This window comes from Lytechinus pictus, chromosome 2, assembly GCF_037042905.1.
Source record: "Lytechinus pictus isolate F3 Inbred chromosome 2, Lp3.0, whole genome shotgun sequence".
NCBI classification, from domain to species: Eukaryota; Metazoa; Echinodermata; class Echinoidea; order Temnopleuroida; family Toxopneustidae; genus Lytechinus; species Lytechinus pictus.
In genome coordinates, this window is record NC_087246.1 from 27,692,637 (window position 1) to 27,719,880 (window position 27,244).

A 27,244-nucleotide genomic window follows, 5' to 3' on the forward strand; every position below is an offset into this window, starting at 1 on the left:
TTTAAAATGTAGTCACACAAATGAATGTTACTCATGCATTTCTGACATCTGACCAATATTTGCCTCTGCAGGTGTGAAGGTAAAAGTAGCCGAACAATGCGCTCTCCATCGATTGATGCAGAAGTATGGTTGGATGATCCGCTGAGCTTACAACCCTGGATGGATACGCAGGAGATAGTGGATCTTGGACCTATTGGTGTCCAGGCAAGGTAAAAATTTGATCTCATATTTCTTAGTTTTATTTTGATAATTACATATGACATATGATTTAAATGTACATTCTCTATTTCATATACTCTCATTCATTTCATTAATTTATTTCAATTTCCAACAATTACAAGTCTTTTTCTGTCATACATCTTGACATATATAAGTAAACAATGCACACTTTGGCTCTTATTCTGAAACAGGTGTCAATTGTACCATGGTACAAAACCATTGACTATGCAGATTTTTTTACATAAAAATATTACTCTTATCGCGTACACGAAAAAAATCAAATTAAATGTACAATATGGTCAAAGGGTGCTATTAAAAGGGAAGCGCAATAATAAAAAAAATTGCATAAACCGTTTTGGATCATGGTACAAATGAAACTTCTTTTGAAAATTATGTATGACATTGAAAACATATTTTTGCAAAAGTTTGATATAATATTATAATAATTTTTAACTGTTCAAAGCAACTTGATACTTTTAAATCATACAATGAATAAATTTCTGTGTTTTCACCTAAAAAGCCTTTGAAATATACTATAGAATTTAAAGCATTTTCTGAAAAATGAATCATTAATTTGCTGTATTATTTCCATGTAATTTTTCATATAAAAAAAAGATAACTCCCTCTCCTCTATAGGTTTGGTTGGTTTGTCTCTACTGCATTGGTGACCAACCTCTACAGCGTGGAAGGCATGATCGTTGACCACTGGAGGGTCCTGCAGAGCTCCCAGATGACCGCCTACCTGACCATCTCCACCAACGAGATCGAGGTGCTGACCACCGAGTCGTCGGCTACGGCCGTGTTCAAGGGTCAGAGGTACTGCGACAGACCGGAGTGCATCAACGGGGTGTACTACCCGCCTTGGTGCACCCAGGATAATTCCCAGTGTGTCATCCTGCTTGCAGATTATCCAGGTGAGAATCCTTCCTACATCAGAATAATAATACAAGTATATTTACCCAGGGAAGCCACTACAGTTCTGAAAACTGTTCTCCCAGCGGGCCCTGCTATTATTACCCCGGCTTTAGCTGGGCTGCCTAGGCGCTCAAAGCATTCAAGGCATTTCTTCCTACCGGGTACCCATTCATCTCACCTGGGTTGAGTGCAGCACAGTGTGGATAAATTTCTTGCTGAAAGAAATTACGCCATAGCTTGGATTCAAACCCACGACCCTCTGTTTTAAAGTCCGAAGACTAATCCACTGGGCCACAATGCTCCACCATTTTATTTGTGTCCTTCAGCTAGGAGGATCCGGCTGAGCATCCGTTGCATTCTACTTCTCCCATATCGTCATTGACAAAACAACGGGAACTTGGAAGTGAATAGGTGCTGAGCTGGCTCCCTGCTATCCCATAATCTAGGCGGAGGCTGCAGTGTTTGCTGTTACGAGTATGATGCTGGTGCGTGAAACATATGCGACATACGTCTGATGCGGTAGACTACAAACAGTGGCTGAGAAGCAGACACCACTTGTACACTTCTGTATTGCTGTAGTCGTTTTTTTGTTTTAGTAAGAAAGAAAAACCGCCGCTGGACTATCATTGATGAAAAGAAAAAAGTAAAGTTAGGTGGGAGACGGTGGCTGCAAACTTCGCACCCACCCTTCATAGTCTTCCGCGTCAGACGTGTTGCTTTCATTTCGTGTAACAGTATCAGATTCGTAATAGCAAGCAAGAGCTGCAGATTATATTATAGCAGACAAGAGCTGCACCTATAAGATTATATTTTCTGATTTAATCTTCATTTTTAACCTTACTTTTCAAACTGCTGCTGTAGCATCAAAGATACTTAATGAAAAAAGAAATAAATTCCATCTAAAAGAATATATCATGAAAACATATCCAATGCAAATCAGCTGTGCTTACATAATTTAATATCCTCGATTGGATTATTCACTGTTTCTTATCGTACGATTTTCATGCATTACCATCAATTACCCTTAATCTTGAATTCGGAAAGCCTCGTTATATCAAGCAATTATGATTAATTGCTAAGTAGGTAATATATGCCAGGCTGAAGCATGGCTAGAGACAGAAGTCTAGTAAGGGTGTACTGACCTCAATCATGTACTTAGTTTCATTGGAAATCATTCAATGCATAATCTATTCAATTTTTCAGCCTGTTTGAAAGGGTCATAGTACAGTTTATTGCAATATGATGAAAGGAAATATAGACATTATATATGCAATTAAAGGTAGTTGGGAATTTGGGTATGATTCAAAATAATGACTGATTCTAATGCTTATTCCATCCTTATTACAGTCCTTACAGGTCAAGTCCACCTGAGAAAAATGTTCATTTTAATCAATAGAGAAAATCCAAAAAGTATAATGCTGAAAATTTCATCAAAAAAAATTTCAGCAAAATTGGGTGTAGGCCTAAAATAAGAAAGTTTTGACATTTTAAAGTTTCTCTTTATTTTTCATTAAATAGTTATATGAACAAGTCAGTGACATGCAAATGAGAGAGTCTATGATGTCCCTCACTCACTATTTATTTTGTCTTTTCTTGTTTGAAATATACATTTTTTCAATTTTTACAGATTTGACAAGGACCAACTTGACTGATCCATATAGTATTTAATAGTGCTAATTCCACATGTTCGGGGAGGAATTAATCTTGTTTCACCTGATAATTAGGAGAAAATTCGAATATTTCATACAATAAGATACAAAAGAAATCGTGAGTGGATGACGTCATCAGTCTTCTCATTTGCATACCGACCAGGATGTGCGTATAACTGTTTTGTGAAATTAAGTGAAAAACTTTGAAATGTCCTAACTTTCTTATTTTACATCTGATTTTGATGAAATTTTCAGTGTTAGGCTTGTTGGATTTTTCTCTTTTTATTTAAATCAACTTTTTTGTTGGGGATTTGTCTAGGATTCAAAATAATTTCTGATTCCACTGCTTATTCCATCATTATTGCAATCTTTAAGATCTTTTTAAGCCATAAGCCATGCAATTATTCATCAAGGAATCTATGATATAGCGATAAGGGCACCATCATACCAATAAAAATTCTCCCACAGGCAGTGATGTCTGTTCTCATGCCTCGGCAGGGATTTTTCGGTCCCACGACGATTCAGGAGCGTCTTTGTTGAAAGTTGGTGAATCAAAACAGCAGTTTCATCCTGGAATCTGGACAAACGACACATTTGCAATAATTTGTCAGTTCCGAAACTTAGGACGATCTGATGTTCTTGTTCACCAATTTTCGACAAAGACAGTGTGTAAACTCGTTAATATCTCCAAAGACGTATAGCCCCGTATTCTGAAGTCAGGTTTAATTTAGACCATGGTCTAACTCTATGCTAAAATTATGGGAAGCCAAAAGTGTCAAAATTGTTATTAAGTTTTATGTTTCCTATGTGTACTGTGCTCTTTCCTGATTCATCGATGGTGAAGACAATCATCTATTTTTACTTCCTAGACAATGAATGATTTCGAGAGCCAGATGAACTGAAATATGATATCTCTACTGTTAGTGATTTATGTAACAATTGGCTATCCATACTTAAACCACAACTTTAAACCTGAGTTTAAGTTAAACCCGACTTCAAAATACGGGCCACAGTGTATGGGTTAGGTTTGCGGTAGGTTATTTGGTTAAGAAAATTTAGGATCAGGATTAGGAATCAATGTTGCTGATATATGCAAGGTTATTTTTCATGTTTCGCTTGTGTAGAATTTCAACAAGATAATCATGGTTGATAATCATGATAATAATGGTAATTTATGCAAGAATTCCTTGCCCTTTCAGGCAGTAATCATCATCATCATCGTATGATTACCTTATTCTGTCTTACTCCAAATCAGCAGTGAGTGAGAGGCTCGGCATTGTTAGGGATGATGGGAGGTTGAGGGGAAAAAGAGGGAAAATCAAATTAGGAAAGGAGGAAGCAATCGCAGAATGTGGAAGGAACCACAGCAAGCCTGCTGCTTCCACCCGATCCGACATGCTTGCGTTCAAAAAATGAGGGAGAAGAACTATGTCTCTCACTGACAACATAACTCAAAAGTAGCTTCAGGTTGTTTTCTGCTACTCAGCAATCTCTGTCCTTTTTAATGTCATGAGTATGATCATTTTTACTACTTAATACGTCATGGGATCACAGACAGTTTGGTTTCAAGAACGAATACACTAATCCAGTTAGCGTTACTTGGGAATGTTTATTTTAGTATAATTTTCTTTATTGCTTTTTGTTGATAGATTTTCATATTGGCTGTGATTAGGAGATGTCTCTGACTTTTTTTATATGTGGGCTTAATTAGAAAGGAAATTTGATCAGGAAAAATGGAAATAGTTACACATGGAATAGGATTTATTATAATCATTCAACTGCTAGTACTTTAAAAAAAGTGCAAAGGCAAAAATAGAGATAGAGAAAAGCAAAAAGCAATATTAATTGCCTTATCTTTAAAATTCAGTTGCCTATTTTTATATACTGCATTCATGCAGTACTAGTACTACTGATAATTGATTGCTTAATATTTCTACATAGTAGTATTAGGTATTGTTTATTTAAATGATTATTTACAGTATTTGATGACTCTTTATTGCAGTACATTTTTATTTCCATAAATGCAACATTTCTTTCACTTTTAAAGTTCTGATATGCACATGGTATATCCTGAACAGGATATTTTTAGATGGAAGTCTATTTAAGTATTAAGTCCATAAAAGCAGGTACAATTATTATTATGAGAGGCATGACCAGAAAAAACAAGTGAAAACATTATTTCATTTGATAAAGAAGACTGCACGCATATGTTTAGTCATTTTGATTTGTTTTTCATGTTTTTTAACTTTAAAATCGCTTGAACGCATCCAAGAAAGGTTGCAAGGCCATCATAGCTAGCTGTTCTTATCATTCTTGTATTTTTTTCTCATAGTTATTTCATGTTTGAGTGAAATAACATATACAGGGGCCCCTAATTACAAGCTGTGCTTCTTTGGGGTCCCAAACCTGTCATTTTTCAGTTCTTTATTATGTAACCATTTAATTTGTTTGTACTTTGCTCTCCTTTTGACTGGTTTGAATAAAATCAATTCAATTCAAAATTCTCATATATATTCTATTACATAGAATCCAACTTTGACAAACTGACAGACCAGATCCAGAGTCTTGGTTTGATGGTGGGTGTGGCCTGGATTGGTCCGAACCTCAAGTCTACTGTGCAGCAGAGGCAAGAGAAAAGCCAGCCTACCTTGTTCTTTGGCTGGACTCCTGATGACCTGACATCATCGGGTGCATTCAGCCGTGTTGCCTTCCCATCATGCCAAGAGAATTCAGCAGGTAAAAAAATGTGACCATCATCTTTTTCTTCTTTCTTTTCTCGTCCTCTTTATCCTCTTCCCTTTCACTTACTTCTCCTTCCTCTTCCTCTTGTTTTTCTATGCAATACAATGCACCATATAAACATTCTAATTTTTGTATAAGCCTATTAAAAAATAACTGCATTCAGTTATTTTCAAGTTTGAGCAAAAAAACCTTACTGCAAATTGTATGAAAATAGCATGTAGTTTTGAGTATATCTTCGGAATTTATTTTCACCAAAAACAAAATCAAAATTTGAAAAAAAACCTACTGTAAAACTGGCATTTAGTTTTGAGAAAAACTTCAGAGGTCGTTTTCACAAAAACTGCTAACCAGTTCAGGATTTTGATAATGCTTAATGAGAATTATTCCAACTCTCTGGAGGAAAAATGGAGGATGGACTGGAGATATATTAAATATGGAGGAAAAAAACAATTGACTCAATATTTTTTTGAATTGTAGGTCAACATATAATGCAGTGAATCTTTTGCAGATAATTTTCAGTGAAAACATTAAACCATAAATGTAACCCTACATTTCTAACCCCCCTCCCTTTCCTCTTATGTAGTACCTGAAGTAGAGGGTGCCACTGGAGGCTGCGACTTCCCCTGGCAGAATATCAACAAAGTAGCATGGCGCCCTCTAGTGGTGGGAGCCCCTTACATATACGATCTCATCAAGGATGTTAGGTTTTCCAGCTCCAAGATGGAGACTATCATGTACAGCTATTACTTTAGTCGTCTCAACATGGCGGAGTTCGCCTGTGAGTGGGTACTCAGGAATAGGGGATCATGGGAGCCGTGGATACCCAGCGGTAAGTTCATTTTCCCACAATGCAATTGCGTTGTTCAAGTTCATAGGTGTGATGAAGCAAGTATTATAATCATTGATGAAATATCCAAAGTTTTGTTATTAGTTAAGGGAATATAAAGTATTTGGCAAGAGAGGACTTTGATTATTATTTGAATGGAGGGAATATGAGGAAGAAAACTTTTAAGCATAGAGGGAAATGCAAAAGAAATAAAGGAAGAAAGAAAGAAGAAAGAGAAAGAAAAAAAAGGAATGAAAAATAAAGTGATTAAACCAGGGAGAAAAGAAGATTTATCTGTCCTCAACATTTTATGAATCCTGTGCATCCCCTGCCACTTCTTTTCACAGAAACAAAACTAAACTCAATTTGTTTTCATTGACTAATTATTGCTTCTTTTCCTGATTTCTGCAATAATTTGCCTTTCATGCAGGATCTGCTGGTATCAAGAGAACCATTCTCCTTGGTGGCTTGTTTGAGAGCCTCATCGATCCCACCTCACCTAACTCTGGTATTGAGCCGGGAGCGAGGATGGCCATCGATGCCGTCAACGCTGACCCCAACATCCTACCAAGCTACAAGCTGGCCTTGGCTTCCATGGAAACGAGATGCAGTCCAGAGACCTCTCTGCTCTCCTACTTCAAATTCTATGAAGATCGTGGCCAGTCACTTGCAGGTCATTTTTCCCTTTATCATACTTGTTCTTGTATTCTATCCTACTGATGTTGTACAATATAAGTTGAAGAAAGTCAAAACTGAACATGATAGAAGCAACTTTATTTTGATGTCACCCATTCACGTTGATCCTTAGAGATTGGTCGACAACAGTGTACTCAACACCATGCATTATTCACTGTGTTTCTCTTTCAAAGTGTTTACAAATGTCATTCAAACACTACAGATTTTCTGCGATCAATCTCACATATAATTGTACTGACTAATCCTTAGTAAATTTCTTTGTTCTTTGGATTCATCTTTCAGTCAATTATTTCTTTATTTTTTAAAAATCATTACTCGCAACCCATGGTACATGGTTTCTTGCATGTCATAGGAAAAAGCCCACAAGCCTCTCATGATAATAAACGTTGATGGCCCACGTATTACAAAGTGCAGGAATCACTACATGTTTGAGGTAAATCTGGCTACCCCGTCCAGTGATATTAATACAAAAAGTGCCAGTTCTGTGTATAGTTCTGTGAATAGAACATAGTAATGCAAATCAAAGTAAATCTTGCATGCAGGGAAAACTTGCACACTATATAATGCATATATATATATATATATATGAGGCAAAGTGGTAATGCATTGTACTTAGTTCCAACAGTTTATTTTGAATTCCAAATTTTCGACGTTAAACATACGTCTTCCTCAGGGATACAATAAAGCTTCCCTGAGGAAGACGTATGTTTAACGTCGAAAATTTGGAATTCAAAATAAACTGTTGGAACTAAGCACAATGCATTACCACTTTGCCTCATTAATATCTTCTATGTCCAACACGCGGAACGTAATATCGTTATATATATATATATATATAAATGTTTAGTATGCTTTCTAACGTTAAGGCTGTTAACAAAAGTCCTGGCCACATCTTTCTATGGAAATTCTTCTCAGTATCCTTTTCTAGCTATTCCTGCCTTTTCAGGATATATAAAATAAGGTTGAATGTGAGGATAGCCACTATGACACACACTAAGTGAGATTCTTGCAAAGATGCAGCACAGTACAGGCACTAATACGAAGATGCTCTTTTTATTGTGTTAGGTTTGGTTGGACCAATGTGTTCATCAGAAGCGGAGGTTGTCGGTAGTGTCTCCAGATTCCTCAACACGGTTGTAGTGAGTTACCAGTCGGATTCACCGAGCCTCTCCGACAAAGAACAGTTCCCCTACTACTTCAGGACCTTCCCCGATACCACAGAACAATGGTGAGATTTTGTTTTAGATATGTTCAACTTGCTTGATAATTCATTTTGGTTCCATCAAAGGGCATGTAGGGTGACACTATGAAACCCAAGGGACTAGATTGATCTTGTGCTAGTATGTAACAGGTTCGCATGAACATGCCAGCCATTACCAAAGTTCTGAGGAGTGTTTCATGAAGCAAATAGTCTGTAATTATTACTGATTAATTTGTTAAGAGCCAATCAGATACAAGGATTTTAGTAGCTTATAACAGATATCAGTGAAAGTTACTGACCATATTGTTTCATGAAATGCTCCTCCATTGTATACACTCTGCCGATTTGTTCACTTGATAGGGATTACTTAACTAAGATCAACAGACGAGGTGCAAATGTATATTTCCTACTCTCTTTTATGAGTGACACACTTTATTCCAGTGGGGGAGATGGAGGTTTTTAAGGTTTTTAAACAACTAGTTAGTTCTTCCAATCTAACACATGATACCATAACCTCTTAAATATCATTTCTCTTTTTAGAGAAAGGATGACAATACATATTTTCCTGAGGGTATGAAATTGGATGATTATGAGATTAATTCTCTACTGATTTTGAGCTATTCCTGATGTGAAAAAAGAACACATCATTTTTCCCCCATTATATATTTATGGATATCCTGCCGTGGGACGCTGGTTTTTTATTTTTGCTGAGTGAAATGATGATTTTCATTTCCATAGTTTTAAATGAGTAAGAAGAAGAGACAATAAGATTAGAAGTGAGGGAACACCAGAGTGAAACTATGCAGTCAGGTAATTTTTCATTGTTCGAGTTATTCTAGAACTTGTTCTGCTTTCAGAGTTCTTGGGATAATGTTTCATGTTTTCATCAAGTATTGCTCTTGCTTCCAAATGCTAAGATGGAATTCAGTTTTTGAAACACTATGCTGACTATTTTGTTTGAAGCTCACTGTAGCATATGATTATGAAGTGGCAATGTCATACACCCTTCAAGTCTTGTGGTAAGTTTGAAATGTTACAGACCCCAATCAGACGCAAAACGAGTAGGTCAGAGTGAATCGTAAGTAGGTCGTGTGAACAGACGTGGCTTGATTCTTTACATTTTACCATCAGTGTTAGATCGATGGGGGGGGGGTGAGAGACAAGGGGGCACTTGATGGCATGAACAAAGGAACGCAGGAGCTTGTTGCGTCCTTGATATATTTTGGATCAGTATCAATAGAGGGAGTCCTGAGAGAATAGACGTCATGGCTCGATGATTGGCTGGATTAGATGAAGTCATTATAGGGGCGATAACAGATCTCACAGGGCAAAGATCTTGCATCCCTCTTACTTTTATGAAAAAAATTTAGATGAGAAACATTAAAAAGAAGTTTCATTTCATCTGAGTTTAATCTAGCGACTTTAGACCTCTGAGAAGAAGAATGGCGCTTGTTCGTACACTTTCACTCAGAGTTAGTGCCTTTCTGATCCTAACCAATTATATTGATCATCATTGTGGCTTATTGTTCTTTAATTGTGATATACTCTGAAGAGCCCAACAACAATAGGTGGTTTGCATTTATCAATTTGAAGTCGTAATTCATGTTGATGCAACTTTGGGGTCAGTAACACGACAACCTGTCCCATTGGACGTTGTTTACCTTTCGGTAGAGGGTGTCATGCTGACTGTTCTTGGTAAGAACATTATGCTTACATAATGCTTACATATTGTGTATATACTCATACCTGAACCCACCTGGGTTTGAAAGCCAGGTCTACCCCACCAAAAAGTAGATTTTTGAACAAAACTTGAACAATCAGGCAAGCATAAGGGGAACTTTTAAATGACACTACTTCTGATTTGATATTGATTTTGATGGAACTTTAAGTTTAGCTTGTTTGATTTTTATCGATTTATTGGAATCAACTTTTTTGTTTTGGTAAAATTTACCCTTTAGATATTATTTCAACTACATTCAGCAGCTTGTTGTTGGCAAACAGTTAAGCATGAGCTTAGGTTTTTTTTGTAAAACCATTCCTTCTCACATGCATGAATGGTTGGCGTCATTCAACTTAGTGGAAGTCAGTGAGGGCCTTCCCATTATGATTGCATGTCAGAAATACAAAACAACTAAGGCATAAGTGGAATATCATATGACATCACACATATCTCAAGACAGGTAACTTTGCACTATATTTAATCCTTTTCAATTTAGGATTGCTATTTGCTGTCAGTTTAAGGTGTCTTTGAATTCAAATTATCTTTTAAAATACTCTGAGTGATTTTCAAACACAAGATTTACAGGTTGTAAATCAAGTTTGATACATCTCCTTGATCTCCAAGGGATAAGCAATAAAAAACTTTGCCATTGGAAGAGGATAGACTGATCTAGCAACACCTCTGAGCTTGCATGCTTGAGTGAAAACATGCCGACAGGTAGTAAGAATCTAAATAAAGTCTCGTCATTTCACGGTCTCCTGACTGTGTTTTGTGCTTGGAGGATCCTCCTATTGCACCCCGAGGCTCCGCTAGGCCTGGCTGAAACCCTATCATACCCTCCTTCCTGTACTGGTAACAGGAAGTGAGTCCTTCCCATCCTCCCCCTTGTACACTCCTGGAGTCGAGCTTGCCATTACCTTACCCATGAGAGTGGACTGGGTTTGATTTTCATTCTACTAAATCCAACTCCCTCAATCCCATCCCCCCCTTAGAGTCCTGGAATCACATAGTGCTTGCAATACCCCATGAGATTGGCTTGCATTTGATTTTCATTCTATTAACCCCATCTCACTCAATCCCACCCCCTTCTGAAAGTGATGGAATCAGATAGAGCAAATTCAGGAGAGTCAAGCTGCCATTACCCCATTATGAGAGAGGTTTGGATTTGATTTTCATTCTATTAACCCCATCTCACTCAATCCCACCCCACCCCCTTAGAGTCCTGGAACCATATAGAACAAAGTAAGGAGAGCTGAGCTGCCATTACCCCATGAGAGTGGTTTGGTTTTGATTTTCATTCTGTTAACCCCAACTCACTCAATCCCACCCCCTCCCCCTCAGAGTCCTGGAACCACATAGTGCAAAACCAGAGAGTCGAGCTTGCCAGTACCCCCATGAGAATGGCCGGGGATCGATGTTCATTCTATTAACTTTTTGAGTACTGAATTTGGTCATTCTCATAGGCTTATTTCTAGGACCAACCGACTCCTGTAGGCAATGGACTTAACTTGTCTCACAGATGAATGATCAAATCTCAATATTCCGATTTCATTGGTTTGGTTGTTTGTCAGGCTGTCCATGGGTCCTCTTGTCAGTTTTTGAAGATATGATGATAATAATAATTGTACATTTATATTGCGCAATTTCTATATGTATATAACTGCGCATTAAAAAAATATTATTATTATTACCCCGGCTATTGCGGTGCCGCCTACATGCGCTCTGGCATTTTAGGAATTTCTTCCTACTGGGTACCCATTCACCTCACCTGGGTCGAGTGCAGCACAATGTAGGCAAATTTCTTGGTGAAGGAAAACACGCCATGGTTGGGAATCGAACCCACGTCCCTCAGATTGAAAGACGAGAGTCTTAACCACTAGACCATGATGCCCCCACAAAGTGATACTTATAATTTGAAATATATATGTCACAATTATCCAAGTCTGGTCACATGTCAACTGGAAATTTCATGATCAAGACTATTACGGCTAAGCAAAAACCTTTATATGGTTTTATGGTTTCATGGTTTTATGGTTACCCAGGAAAAGAATTCAATTAAAAACTGAGAACTGTACAAATATGAGATAAGTGATGATTGAAAAATCTTCTGAGTAATTCACAAAGGATTCCATGATAGTACTTCTTATAAAAACACTATTCTCTGCAGAGATCCGTATAGTTTCGAATGGTGGTTTCTTTTAAAGAATGGGGGAGTATAGGTCTAGACATAGATTGTGGGCAGTTAGTATGATTTTCAACAAAATATAAGATATGTATTGGCCTGATGTGCAGATTACCAGGGGAAATGTTCTTCTAATAATATGCTTACAGTGCATGAAGCAGAAGTTCCACTGGGGTTGAGTATGAAAGATGATATTATGTCCATTTATGAGTATTTACTCATTGATCAGTCACATGCCTATAGTCTTATATATTCCATTTCCTTTGCAAAACTTTTTGACACAGAAATTATTTTCTCTTGACAGTTGTTTATGGCAATTCTCAGCGTTTTTAATGAATGCCTTAAATAGGACAATTGTTTTTCTCATTCCTTGATTGTTATCTCACCTTGATCAGATGATCTTGTTTTGATGACATTTTTTCCATCACTTCAGTATTTGTGTTACTAATTTAGACCATTATTGTGAAAACAACGAGGAACATTATATCTTCACCCAAATTAAACCTTTAAGGAATGTTTCATATTTGTTACAAGCCAATCCATACACAACAAATATTTGCAATTGAAGATTCTTAGTAAAATTGCCAAAATAAAAATTTGGTCTTAAAAAAGTATTTAAAAAAGCAGCAATAGCTTAGCTGAAAGAGAATGAGTTTACTTATAATGTCGCATTTATTTTTTTAGATATAAATCTTTTTACATAATCTTTGCATTTAATGAACACCATGTTTGTTAAAAATAGTACAATATTTCATTATTGAGCTTGGATACCTCTGTATACAGTATGAACAGGTTATTTTTCTCTTGCCCCTCCCACATCCTCTTTACCAGGCCTTCCACCGGTCCTATGGGAGCGTAACCCCATACCCATTCGGCATAGATAATAAGTGGGTTAATGTGATGAAATTTGTTTTCTTCTCTTGTACTGCGGTTTCATGCTGATTTGATCTGTTTGTCTTTTGAATCACTCCAGATCTATGTCACTGCACTAACCTAGTTTGCGTTTGGAAACACGTTGCAATTAAAAATCCAACGCATCACTGCGTTTGTTGAAATCAGATACGTCTTTGGAGACAATATGTATTAGGATTATTCAAGATGCATTGAAACCTTCATAGATTTATTCATGTAACTTCCTGATTTGTGTCTAATTTTGTTCTGTTTCAAATTGTTACAAAAATCTAAGACTGAAACCCGAGACTAATGCTTAGAGAGTCCTGTCAGTATAGTAGCAGTAGAAGTTTGCGCACTCTTTTGTTCTGCCTTCTGTTTGGAAATAAAGAATCATCCCTTTCCGTCAATCCTGACCGGATAAAGATGATTCTTCTCATAAACAAATGAGGGAATAGAATATGCAGACTATTTAAGGTTCAATTATATGTTTCAAATCAAGAAGGATCCATCTGTCACTGAAGATGAAAATAGTTTGTTATCCTAATTATTACCCGTCAACTGATGTTTACTATTTGTTTCCAGGAAGTATAGTTAATGACAAATTCAGGTTTTTACTTCTGGGATTTCTTTAGTAGATTATTCTGAATTAGTCATTTCAGAAACAATGGCCCAACTTAACATATTAAAACGAGAAAACCCATTTTTTCTGTGAAATTCATTATATTTTTTTCCCTTTCAATGCAAGAGGATTACTTTTTCAATGAAAATTGCTGTGACAAATAATGATTATAATAATGAGGAAAATAATTTCTTGTAATATAGTACCTAATGCATCTAAATATTGATGTAAATTGTCAAAATTATCTGACTAAGTAAAATTCTCAATAATATGAATATTTTGTTCAAGGCCCTTGTATCTCATTACTCAATCAATACTCTATATATTTATCCATTTTCTTTCAGTTATGCATTGATTGAGCTCTTCCAAAACTTTGGTTGGGGGCGCTATGCATTGCTGTCGGACAATGACGACATCACCTACAAGGTCATGAAGGATATGGAGGAGGTCATGACCGATGGCGGCATTGAGATGGTCGTCGACATCTACATGGCAACCCATGAAGTCAACCAGGCTGCCGTGAGTTCGTACATGGAGGAGATTGTCGACAAGAAAGCTCATATCATCATCGGCTACTTCCCGGAGAATGTTGCCAGGCTGGTGCTCTGTGAGGCTCACAAGCAGGTATGATTATCGCTCTCTGGAAGCAGCCTCTCTGCTGGGTCAATTAGAAGTATGATGACAAAAAGGGATTTACAAATAAGTAACATACATGTACTCATGAAGTCTTTGCACAAAAATATTTCTACTTACAGTTACCAAAGGTCATCACCACATTGTGGTTCAATATATAGGCCTGCCCCCTCCCATTCTTTTTATCATATTCATATATGTTGGACATGTCTACCATATGAGTATATTTGGTTTGGGGAATTAAATGAATTAGAAATAGAAGGAAGCATGAGGGCCTACTACCTCAGAGGATAGGAAATTTCCTCTGTATAATAACATTTTTTTAAACACTAACTACTTCAGACATCTAACTAGTAGTTCACAGAACATGAGGGTTATTCTTGGTATCAAAAGACATATTGATTTTCTTTCTTAATCAATTAAGGTTTGTTATTGGGGAAAAATAAGGATTTAAAGTAGCAGTGCTGCTCTCCCATCTCCCCCCAATCTAATCATTCATCTTCAAGTGTAATTTGACAGATAATATTTGTATCTTTAGGGAGTGACTGGCGAGAAAGGCTACCAGTGGTTTCTTCCTGACTGGTATCAAGATGCATGGTGGGATACGGACTACCACAACCAGAACTCGCCATCCTACTCCATCTTTGCCACCTCGCCGTCTTTTTTCAATATCAGTTGTACCACTGCCGATATGATGCAAGCCATCACAGGTTACATCAGCCTATCAAGAGCATACATCGCCAACTGGAACGAGCCGGTCCCTGGTCATCAAACGGTCGAAGGATGGATTAATAGCTATAATGCTCTTATTGAGAAAGAAGTAAGAACTTTTGAGAAAGAAATAATAATTTTTGAGAGAGTAAGACAGAAAAAATTACTTTTCATAGAATTGTCATTCATGCTCCATTTCTGATTACTGCTACATAGGATGTAATGACATAGTAAAATAAAGCATTATGAATAGAAAAGAGTGGATACAAGATGTAGAAAAGAAACAGAAAATCTTAAAAGAAAATGGGTAATAACTATGTAAAGAGTATTCAGAATCAAATTATGCAAACAATACTGAGAGGCATGACATTGAATTCTAGATAAAGATCTAATTTTGGCAAGAATTCAAGAAAATGGTAAGCGAGGATCATATAGCGTGACCCAGGCAAGGTGTCGTGAGAAACAAAATTCTTTATGAGGACTGAGAGATAATAATAAAATTTCACAAGTACAGAATGTAAATGATGCAATGATGGATTGATTCCCTATATCCTCTATTGGTGTTTAACCCATTCAGTACTGACTTCTGTTATAGGTCTAGGGTGTGTAAAGGGGCCACCAGCTTCCAGTATGCAGTAGGTTAATATTGTGGGTTTTTTCATAGTTCTGATGACAAATAAGTAGGCAAAGGGAATTTGAATTGAATGAATTTCATCCATGTAGTGGGATGTGTAACATTTTCCTGGCATTTAGATTGTCCTCTGAAGTGAAGGTACATCTAGCTGTTGTTAAAGGAGAATGAAACTCTTGGAGCAAGTTAGCTTTTGTGAAAGCAGAAAAATCAAAGAATAAGATCAACAAAACTTTGAGTAAAATAGGACTAGCAATAAAAGAGTTATGAGCATTTGAATGTCGAGATCACTAATGCTATGGAGATCCTCCCATTGGCAATGCGACCAAGATCTGTGATGTCACACACGTACAACTCTCCCATTTGGACACTGAAAATATACCCCAAAACATCTCTTTTTGCTCATTCTAATCATATGACAAACGATTCATCAATGATATAATGTTGTGAAACCTCTGTACTTGTCATCTCATAAAGAGAACACCTCACCTTGTGATATACTCTATAAAAGTGAGAATATAAGTGAAATAAGTACTAAAGTAATGAGGGAGTTGTACGTGTGTGATATCATAGATCTTGGTCGCATTGCCGATGGGAGGATCTACATGGCACTAGTGATCTCAATATTCAAATGCTCATAACTTTCTTATTATTCATTCAATCTTCCTCAAACTTTCAACAATATGTTTCTTTGATTTTTCTCTTTGATATGGATTCAGCTGGTTTCAAGGGTTTCATTCTCCTTTAAACAATATACAATTGAATATTAGGTCCCAGTCTTATGGGGGATTATGTTTGATTCAAATCAATCTCAATTTGAATCAATCACAGATCATGCAGTTAAGCAAGGCCAAGGAAAGTCACTATTGAACAATCTTATTGCAATACACACTTTTCCTTGTGTTGATGATTATGAGTATGATAACAGTGGTGGAGGTGGTGGTGGTGTTGGTGGTGATATTGGTGATGATGACGATGACAATGATGATGATGATGGTGATGGTGATGATGATGTTGATGATGATGATGATGATGATGATGATGATGATGATGATTATGATGATGATGATGATGATGATGATGATGATGATGGTGATGATGTTGATGGTATGGTGGTGATGATGATAATGACAATGATGGTGATGATCATGTATACTGCCATTTATCTGAAGAATATTCAAAGTTTTGATAGTTTCGGAAGTACTGATGTTTTTCTTTCTCTGCACATGACTTGTGTGTTGAAAAAATTAATATATGAGGCTTCACATATTGACTTTCCTCAGTTTATCTATATTTTGTCTTTGTTTTTAATTCATTCCTGTAGGGTAAGATGCCTTCTTCCTATGCAGCCTACGCATATGACACCATCTGGACCTATGCCTATGCTCTTGATAAACTCTTGTTCAACGATGTAACAGCACTTGATACACTGTCATCGCAGAAAACCATTAGGTAAATGTCTGTCTTGTCTGTCCTTTTGCGACAGCCTCCCATTAGGTTTAAGAGTATGGCTAGGGTAAGGGTCAGGGTTTTGGGGTGGCTGTCGCAAAAGGAACTCTTTCCCCATTTTATTGTCCATACCAAAATAATGAATATTTATAAGTCAAACCTGGGTTTGATTGCCTACAGCAGTGTTCCACCTCTCACACCTCGCTCTTTCAGTAACGCCAAGTCCTGATTACATCTATCACTGCTGCCCACCAAAAGGAAAGGACCTATTATGCAATATGAAACTTCCCCCAATGCATGTATTTAACCCAATTTTCATGTTTTTCATCAGATAGAAAACCCGAAGACATGGCATGACCTTGACTTCTTAGCCTGTATCATATGATCTTAACCCAAACCAGACTCAGATACTCATCTTCGAGTCTGATCCTCTCACCAATGCCCCTCCCCCCACATAGGTCTGTCTATCATCCCCTCCCCGAGGGAGTCCCAGGGGGGTGTGACTGATGTCGCCAGGCCTCTGTCATCGTCATGTATCACGAGGCACACTCCAATTATCTTTTCCTTGCCTCAGAATTCCTACTAGGATAGTTCTTCAATTATCTTCCAATTGCCTCTAGACTGGAGCAAGAGATGACTACCAAACTTTTAAGTGTTTTTCAAAATCCATGCTGTGATATAATGAACTCCACTTGGCAGGGGGCAAGTGTTTTCTTTATACCATGTATCTAAAAAAAAAAACATCTATTATACCCAGACTTCTTACCCGCTAAATCATAGAAATCACTTGTTGCCTTTAATTGGTATCATACCTTTTAAAAAAATCAGAAAATACCAGGTATTTTGCCAGTGCAAAAGCAGATTAATTCTAGTACCCTTTGAAACAAAGTCCCACAAGTACTTTTCAGACTTATGAGAAATTTTGTAGGAATTTGCTGAGTGAAAGCAAATGAGAAGAACTTCAGATGTGCAGAAAGAACGGATGTGTATCCTTTGTACAGGAATGTAACAGTTCTGTTGCTGTTGAGGAACTTCTGGTTCAAATGGATGTGAACACACAAAATGAATTAGCAGGTATTCTGAGACCTGAATTTCTTCTCGGTTTTGGGGGAAGGTGGTAATATATTTTGGGGTCGAGTGAGTATGAAATCCCTTTGTTTGAAAAATCCTAGGCAATGCGTCTAAAGTATGATTAGTAAGGTTGTGATCTTGGAGACAGAGATCCAGGGGTTTAGGAAGATCAGCAAGCAACTGGAGTCTCCCCACTCTGAGATTTCTTCGTATGTCTGCACTATTGTTTTTCATTTTAAAGATTTAATGCATTGATGATTTATTCAACTCGCACAGGGACAATCCAACTCCAGCCCATTGACTAGGAATTGACAAAGCGATCTCCCTCAAGCTTTGAAACTGCTAATTTTGCAAAAGTTGTCAATCTTGTGCTCGTCCCTCTGAGTGCAAAAATTTGCAAAAATGACTATCAAAAATATTTTTACTTTCACAGTATATGAATCATGATGCTATTTCCACCTATACGGTGTTTCTTGTGCATGCCATTGTTGTAGGTTTCCATGGAAACAGCAGAGGTGACCTTACATCATCATAGTTGGATTAAATCTGTGGTTTTTACATGTCCAGGAAGATTCTTTTACGATGAAGAAATACATGATGACGATGTGAAGCCTTTTAAGACATGGGTGATCAATATCATCTTGTGGTTTGGAGATCAGTCATGAAGTCATCATGAAAAAATGGTCAGCCAATTTTTCATCCCTTAATAGTAGAGCCTTTTTTTAAGTTTTAGCTTTGGTAAATCCCCCTCCCCCATGCACCTTTAACTACAATGTGTCTGCCCTACAAAAGGTACGTTGTGAAGAATATATCTTTTTTTAGATAATATTTGTCTGTATCTGATATCTAGTCACTAGATTTGTTAGATAAGTTCTCAAAAAAACACCTTTTTTGAGAAAAAGAAAAACATCACCTCGAGAGCGCACTATATGACACATTGTCAAATTTGAATTTTATTTGTTCCAAAAAAAACCAGCAGCAAGTACATTTCTGTAAGATTGGTATGCTACTATGATTCTCAATCATAATTCACCCTTCACCAAACCTTTAGTCGGGCTTTAAATTTTGTAATAAAAAATGAAAGGACTCAATGTAGTTCACTGAGTTCTATTGCCATTAGTTCAGTTAACCAGGTATCCAAGTACCACATTGAGTTTTGTGAGGTAGCCAATTGAATACAGATTTGTTTTTAGGTAATATAATTTCCTTTCTATCTCCCGTGGAATGGATGTTAGTTTTCTGTCTGTGATATCTATTGGAAAAAGTTATTCATGTATTATTCAAAAGTATAGAGAAGCATGTGATTTTAAACACATCTTTCAGAAAATCAATCAGAAATAATAATATCCATTTGTACATTTGAATATGATTAATTATTTCTTACATTGTATGTATTAATATTCTCTCAGATGTGTATTAATAACTTTGCAAGATATATAGATTAAATGCATTGAAAGTGATGTGGGATATATCATGCAACTATAAGATGTTACAATTGCATGTCTATTTTTAATGAAGAAAATAAATGTAATTATATCAAATAAGGGGAAAATATCTTGAATGGTGCAGGAATTCAATGAATGATTATAAGTGATCATTTTCAATTTTGCTCGTGCTATCAAAATGAATGATTAATCAGACCTAACCATATCAAATCGAACCATATATCATTTGGGAAGAGTAAGAATATGATTTTTATTGCATTTGATGGTATGTTCATCTATTGGGAGATCCCTGTTGGGAGACCTGTGACACACATGTTTGTAATGCACACTGAAGTAGGTGAATGACTAAGGTGTTTTTGTTTGTAATTTTTATTCAGCTTGAAAGTATGTGAGGTTTGAGTAATTAGCTCTGATCCCTTCTCTTGGGGAGATCAGTTGCTATGAACAATCATCTCATCTTCTGGCTCGTGTGTATCAAAGGGTGTGTTCATACTCAAACTCTGTAGCTATGTTTTAAAATAAATTTATTGATAAAACGTCTTCATCATTTTGATATCGGAGCTTTAAAATCACATTACTATTTTTATTAGTAGTGTCTTTATAATCATTATCGTTACAAATGAATAAAACCAATACATTTTGAAACACAAGTTTAGATAGAAACATGGTTATAAGGGACTCATGAATGTAACATACATGTTACCTATTATGCACTTGCATTACCTTTCATTTTTCACATTGCATATTTCATTCATGGATGTTTTCACATTACAGGCTCTTTCAGCTTATCTTGCCTGGTACAGTTTAACTATTTGGTACCTGTAACTTTTGAATAACAGCTATACCTGTGAAGCTTATTTTTTTACAAAAGTTTCTAAAGACTATTTAACAATGGAGATAATAATACTCAACTTTTATATAGTGCTTAATGCATTATAAAAAAAAAATTCTAAGCACTTTACAGATATATTTTAGTACCCCGGACATTAGATTGTGTCATGTATGCACTCTCCACTCCCTGGGGATCATTCCAGTAAGGGTTTGCAAACTCACCTGCTAGCTAGGCAATACATCCTGCAGCTGCCTAGCTCTGAAACATTCAGCCTAAACACACCCCAAAAGAACGTACGTCTCTGCAGAATTCTTTTCATGAGATTTATCTCAAGGATCTTTTGAGGTTGTTTCTGCATGATATGTCTTGATGTAGATTGATAGGAGGTTGTTACAAGGATCAAGCTCAAGGGGTTCAAAGCTCCGAGCCACTGCTTCAGTTCTTTCAACAATATCTTGCTCTCGGCGTGCACATGGCTTTCCTGTGTTTATAAAACCTGTAGTCGAATCAAAGAGTTTTGCTCACTTCTATCAGCAAGTCTCTGGTGTTGCATACTACCTTTCCCCCTTGTTGCTTGATAACACATTGGAAGTCTAAATGATATTATTGAAGGCCGTGCACTTTGAATGATCGTAAGATCTGTATTATATTGATAAATCAAGGAGTCGCCTGTGTTATTGTTTAAAGGTAAGCCTGGATGATCTGTTTATAAGCCAATATTTCTTCTTCTTTTTTTTTTGTTGTTGACCATGCCGACACTGATATTAATGGTTCAATGATCATATGTTGCATCATTTCAGGATGTTTATAATATCGTCCATGCTAGTATAATGTTATGGACCTATAACGTGAAAAAGGGTACGGTGGATTATTATAATTTATTGTAACTTTGTACATATTTTTCTGTAGATATACAGTTATATGTATACAAGTAATTGTATCTCTTTTAAGCCCAGTGCACACTATGACATGCGGCTGCACTAAGATCCAATTGTAAGGCACCTCTTCTTATGCGCGAATGTTTTCTTCGCTGCAGCAATGTGGTCATGACGTCATCGTCTAGGACAAATCCGATCGGCTGAAATGAGCAAAATTGCAGAAAAATCTCTGAAAGCTTGATTTGACATGACAAATGTCTGAGAGTTGGTCCGCGATCCTACTGCAACAGAGCGGCTTGTAGTTGCTGTGCGTTGCAGGTTGGCGCACTCTCTTTGGTTTGTTTCAATTGGTTCTTGGTGCCATCGCTTTGCATAGTGAGTGCTGTGTTTTATATATGTTAGAGGGCCATAATGCTTTCAGATTGGATGTATTTTGTAATCCTCTTTGATAATCTTTATCTTCCATCTCAGAACATACCTGAGGCATCTGAGCAATACATCATTCAGCGGGGTCACCGGCGAGGTCAGATTCATGGATCAAGACCGTCGAGGACCAGTCAGCATCCATCAGCATCACCCTCCTACAGCCAAGGTAAGAAAGGATTCCCTAAACCTTCAAGCTCTCCTATTAATGAGGATAACTTGCATTGTTTCAGATAGGCTCTATAACTGAAGAGTCATGCACACCGGCTTTCCACAGCATCCTCGTTGTCATGGTTGCATTGTTGTTTTTCATTTAAACAACATGACTAAATTCTAGATGTCGGCTTCACTGGATGTCCATGTTGTTGTGATTGATTGGATCGATCACACTTCTTAGTAAGACTGGGTCCTGATTTGTTAAGATATTCATTACGTCAAACCCCCGTTTGGAGAAAGACCGCAGTTCAGATTGCAAACTGCGGTTCTATACCCCATTTTGCGTTTGTAAATCCCAAAATCATTTCCAAGCCCTGGGGGCCGTTTCATAAAGCTGCTCGTAAGTTAAGAGCGACTTTAAGAACGACTGGTGATCCTTTCTCGCGCGCTAGATCTTCGCCAATGGTGTGTACCATTTACCGCAAGACAGGATCACCAGTCGCTCTTTATTTACGAACAGCTTTATGAAACACCCGCCTGATCAATCCCGCTAGGCCAGGTAATCCCCGCTGTCTCACTTTTACCTCCACAGGCCAGATTATGAGCGTTGAGCCAAGGACGAAATGATAAACAACAGCTGTGTTATTACGTAAGACTTCTCTGCCTGTAGTAGGACCTTCGGAATGAAATTATTGTATTCGATATTTAATCACGTTTTCAAATGCATATTGTATTCAGAAATCCAATGTTAGTCCATTTTCAAGTTCGAACGAAGAAAATCGACCTCGAAATAAGGAAAGTAAGTGAATTAAAATGACGGCATGCTTTGCTCAGGCTGTTGTGTTATCTTCGGACCGAGGTCAAGAAACAGGTGTTTTGATACTTAAATTGCTTGCTTGGGGCAGTTATGGTTTGTCGTACTTGGAGAAGAGAATTGATTGAGGGAAACTGGGGTATAGGGTTTTCAAATGAAAGGTTTTCGTCATGTTGGCTGATCAGAGGAAACCAATGCAATGGTCCTACCTCTTAAATGTTTCTACATCTTCAGAATACTAATCATGAAAATATCAGTGTCAAACTCAAACACTTGTACTCACTCTGTGGTCATACATGTTACTATGAAGATGTGATTAACAATATTAGTGTTCAAAGCGTGTTCACATAGTGGTATCTGTGATTATAAGATATATGTTAAATTTGAGTATTTTTAACAGTGTAAAGATGATTTCACATGCATTCCACACTGTGAACACACTGCAAATACACTAAGAGTTATTATTCCATTTCAGAATGAATTATTTTGGGGTTACCTTTTTTCTCACTCTGTTAAATGCCAGTTAAAAAGACAATAGATTTTATTGAAACCTAATCTTATAATACAAGTCTCCAATGGAATCAGTCTTATAAGTATGTAAAAATACTTTTTGAGATCTTGGCATTCAAAAGGCCAGTCATGAAGTTGAAACAGAGAATGGCTTCAGGGTGAAGGAAATTGAGAATGAATGTTAGTTTCCATGCAAGAGCTATATCTTAGCCATCAAACAGGATCGATGGGATTAGATGGCCTTGTCCAAAACAGGATTGTGCAGATTAGCTAAGCCTGATTCGTATAAGATGAATTAATGTGACATGTGCATGATATACATGTACATACAAGAATTTTCTCTTTGAAGAGAAGTCATTTGTAAGCTTTATTTGAAAGGACCCCTTGGTACATATACGTATCTTGGGTAAGTCAGGACTGCATCTTACCGAGCAGGAATCTGCAAGCATCTTTTCATTGATAATCCTCACTTATCAAATGCAAAGCAATGAAGCGACATTTCTTTTGCGGTTATCCTGCCATTAAAGGCTTCATCACTTTCCCCTCAGCCGTGCACATTGACTTGTTTTAAGACTTTTGGAAGTCCTGTTTTCCAGATCGGACAGACTACTGGAAAAAAAACTCACATTTTTATTTGGTTTGCACTTAAAGCTACCTCACCTTTGCAAAACTTGCAGATTTATTACTCTTTGTGAAAGAGTGGCTCATTGTGAAGTAATCAGCCCGCAAGACCTGCTTTATGAGACTCATCTGATAAATGAATAGTGTCATTGGTTTGCAATCATCAATAAAACTGGGTGGAAGGGTGATGACAATTGCTGAGTCACTTTCCAATATGTTTGAATGGTAGGTGGAAGCCATTCCTATAGATACTCATTCAGACTAGCTCACTTTCCAATATGTTTGAATGGAAGGTGGAACCCATTCCTATACTCATTCAGACTAGCAAAACTCATTGTATACCTAGGCAGGTATTGATGGGTCAAATGTTTTTTCAAGGTCAGGGTGTAAACTTGATTCATAGCCAGTTTGTGGAAATCCTAGTGGCAAAAGAAGGCACTGGAGATTAAAGAATTGTGAGTCGTGCCCCAAAAGTACAGCATTGCAATGATATGTCTTCATCTTGTTATATACTTTTGATCTCGAAGACATCACAATTGTCAAGTGAGCTTCTTTATTTACTATTCACAGTGAAAGGAAACAAGGATAAAAATGAGAGGAAAACAGTCTTGCAAACTTTTGGCCAAGTGATTACACCCAGTTAATCCTAGTAAATTGACATTGTTCCTATGTGATTTATCAGCCAATTTACCACACCACATGGGGAATTCATGTCAGGTTTTCCAATTGGTTCAGTCATTGTCTACTGGATAGGTCTTATACAGTGGATGTATATGTCAGACAGAAATCATGTTAATTGACCTCTTGGAAATATATTGATGTTTATACATTATTTAGTACCTTAATCTTTTTTTCTTTAAGCGTTGTAGGTCATTCTATAAAGTACAGCTATTCCTAGGGGGTGGGTGGGGGTCACCGAATTGCATAATTTTCTAGACATTTGAAGGATAGATGGAAAGGAAAAGAGATGTTATAACCAACCTCTAAACCAGGAAATGATACTTGGGAGTTCAAGTGGACTAGAGTGTTGATTTATAGAGAGATGTTACCACCAAGTTCCAATCCAGGTAAAAGATACTTGGATAGGTAGGTTAAGTTAAGTGTGAATAGGGTATAGGGCGTCTTGGTCAGGTCTGGTTCAGGGTCGGGACATGTCAGAGGTGCGTCGTCGGGGCAGCGTGGCGTTACCTCCACACACCATGTGAGAATGATCAGGGTGCTTCGTGCCAGGGGCTCTAATCCCTAATGCGGTGGTGTCCCCTCGGACTGCAAGGGATTATGGATTGACAGGGACTCTCGATGATGGCGTATATAGGCCTGTTTGATGGTTTGAAAACCTTGCCTGGTTTTGATAGGTTCATGTTCGATCTAGAAAGATCAATGTCTCATTCTGAAGTTGCAGGGGAGTTTTGATGATGCATGGTCTCACTTCATTGTTTCAAATCATCAGAACTGACACATGACACATGAGAGCTAAGTAGAGAGGGTAAGAAAAATATGAGGGATTTTGATATGAGTTTTATTTCATTCTGTAATGTGATATGCTTCTTATTTGTGTTCAGCGGGAGCCATTGCATGTACTCCTCAGATCATATGCACCTGAGACATACAGACAGACGTAGAGAGGAGAGAGAGAGATTGTGGATGGTGATGGGGTATCATTTTGTGCTTTGAATGCCAAACTGCTGATGTGCTTCTGCACTTACCTATATCAAAGTATGAAGAGAGAAAGAAAGAGAGTTGAAATGAGAGAGTGAGAGGGGGAGATGGAGGAAGAAAAAAAAAAGGGGGGGGGGGCTCCTTATGGAAGTGTTTCACAATATTCTTGTCAGTGAATTTCAGATATCTGACAACTGTTACAAAAAATCTTTGCATCCAATCGGCCAAGATCCAATTTGTCAATGAAGTTCAATAATGTCATGCTTCATGAAATGCTCTTCTACTTTTAAAATACTTGAGGAAGACGCAAAGAGATAGAAAGAGAACTAAAAAATCTATGGATTTGATTTCTGCACTATTTATAATCTGTGAATCTTTTTATTTTTAATAAGGTAAATGACATTCAGTCTCTTTAAAGAGAAGGAACAGTGGCAAGGTGGGAAAGATAAGTTTCAACAAAAGGCCTTTTTGTTTGGCTATCTGCCATGCCCCAGTAGCAATATCCTCCCCTTGATAGTAGGAAATTTAGCAGACAAAGAAATGTTGTTGGCCAAAGTTCTCAATTTGACATTTTATACAGCTAACCCAAAATCAAGTCAAAGGTAAAAATCATTTTCAATGCCAGAATGGGGGTCATTCACATTATTGGAATCATGTTAAAGGGGAAGTTCACCCTGACAAAAACTTTGTTGTAAAAATAGCACAGAAAATGATTAAAAATATTGGTGAAGCTTTGAGAAAAATCCATGAAAGTTTAAGAAAGTTATTTTGATTTGTGATGTCATGAACGAGCAGCTGCCCCATTTATTATGTAATGTAAAATGCATAAATTTCATTTTTTAAATGGTTTGTGATAACTTCTTTTTTATTTTATTTTTAGATGTGGGTGTGAAATGATTTGTGAATTGATTTACTGAAGGTAAAATTTTCAATTTTCAATCACTAATGCAAATTTCAATGTCGCACAGAAATCCCCTGGACTTTACAGGCAAAGAGGTATTTCACACATAGAAAGATATCCTTTTTAGAGAGTCCATGGGCCCGTATTCTGAAGTCGGGTTTAACTTCAACTTAGGTTTAAAGTTGCGGTTTAAGTATCGATAGCCATTGTTACATAAATCACTAACAGTAGAGATAATAATATTTCAGCTCATTTGGCTCTCAAATCATTCATAATTGTGTAGGAAGTATAAATAAATGATTGTCTTCGCCATCGATGAATCAGGAAAGAGCACAGTTTACATAAGAAACATACAACTTAATACAAATTTTGACACTTTTGGCTTCCCATAATTTTAGCACAGACTTAGACCATGGTCTATTAAAGTTAAACCTGACTTCAGAATATGGTCCATATCTCTAGCATACCAACAAACCATTAAGAATTCATCTGGTTGGTTAAGTCTCCATGTGTTACGGGTTGCTCCATTGATGCAGGCATCTGACCTGCTAGCTTGGCTCTCTCATGCATAGTATGCAACAAACCTCATTTGTTGCTTTTTGAAATGATTAAGTATAAAACTTTCAAATGCTGTACTTTTAACGAAGCACATCTATCACTTCAAAATACATTTACTGCATTTGTAATGTGCATATGGGTCCAATTTCATAAAGACTTGTTATAATAACAATTGCTAAAACAAATTTACTTTCAGCCAATTAAAATGTATGATTTCAGTAGCTTTTAACCGTAATTGCAAATTTGTTATCATAACAAGTTTTATGAAACAGACCCCTGGTCTCCTGCA

General features: G+C 37.0%; 1 protein-coding gene across 1 annotated transcript in view; it reads left to right on the forward strand.

Annotated features, from left to right (window-relative positions):
• Positions 1 to 25,459, forward strand: part of LOC129282116 (uncharacterized) — a 65,219-nt gene extending 39,760 nt beyond the window's left edge. The window contains exons 4-14 of the mRNA XM_064095586.1: positions 72 to 209; positions 856 to 1,133; positions 5,310 to 5,519; positions 6,109 to 6,354; positions 6,782 to 7,024; positions 8,113 to 8,275; positions 14,008 to 14,287; positions 14,835 to 15,116; positions 16,963 to 17,090; positions 21,785 to 21,905; positions 25,400 to 25,459. Coding sequence (XP_063951656.1) covers positions 72 to 209; positions 856 to 1,133; positions 5,310 to 5,519; positions 6,109 to 6,354; positions 6,782 to 7,024; positions 8,113 to 8,275; positions 14,008 to 14,287; positions 14,835 to 15,116; positions 16,963 to 17,090; positions 21,785 to 21,905; positions 25,400 to 25,459 — 2,149 coding nt within the window. The remainder of the gene's footprint in view (positions 1 to 71; positions 210 to 855; positions 1,134 to 5,309; positions 5,520 to 6,108; positions 6,355 to 6,781; positions 7,025 to 8,112; positions 8,276 to 14,007; positions 14,288 to 14,834; positions 15,117 to 16,962; positions 17,091 to 21,784; positions 21,906 to 25,399) is intronic.
• Positions 25,460 to 27,244: the final 1,785 nt, after the last annotated feature.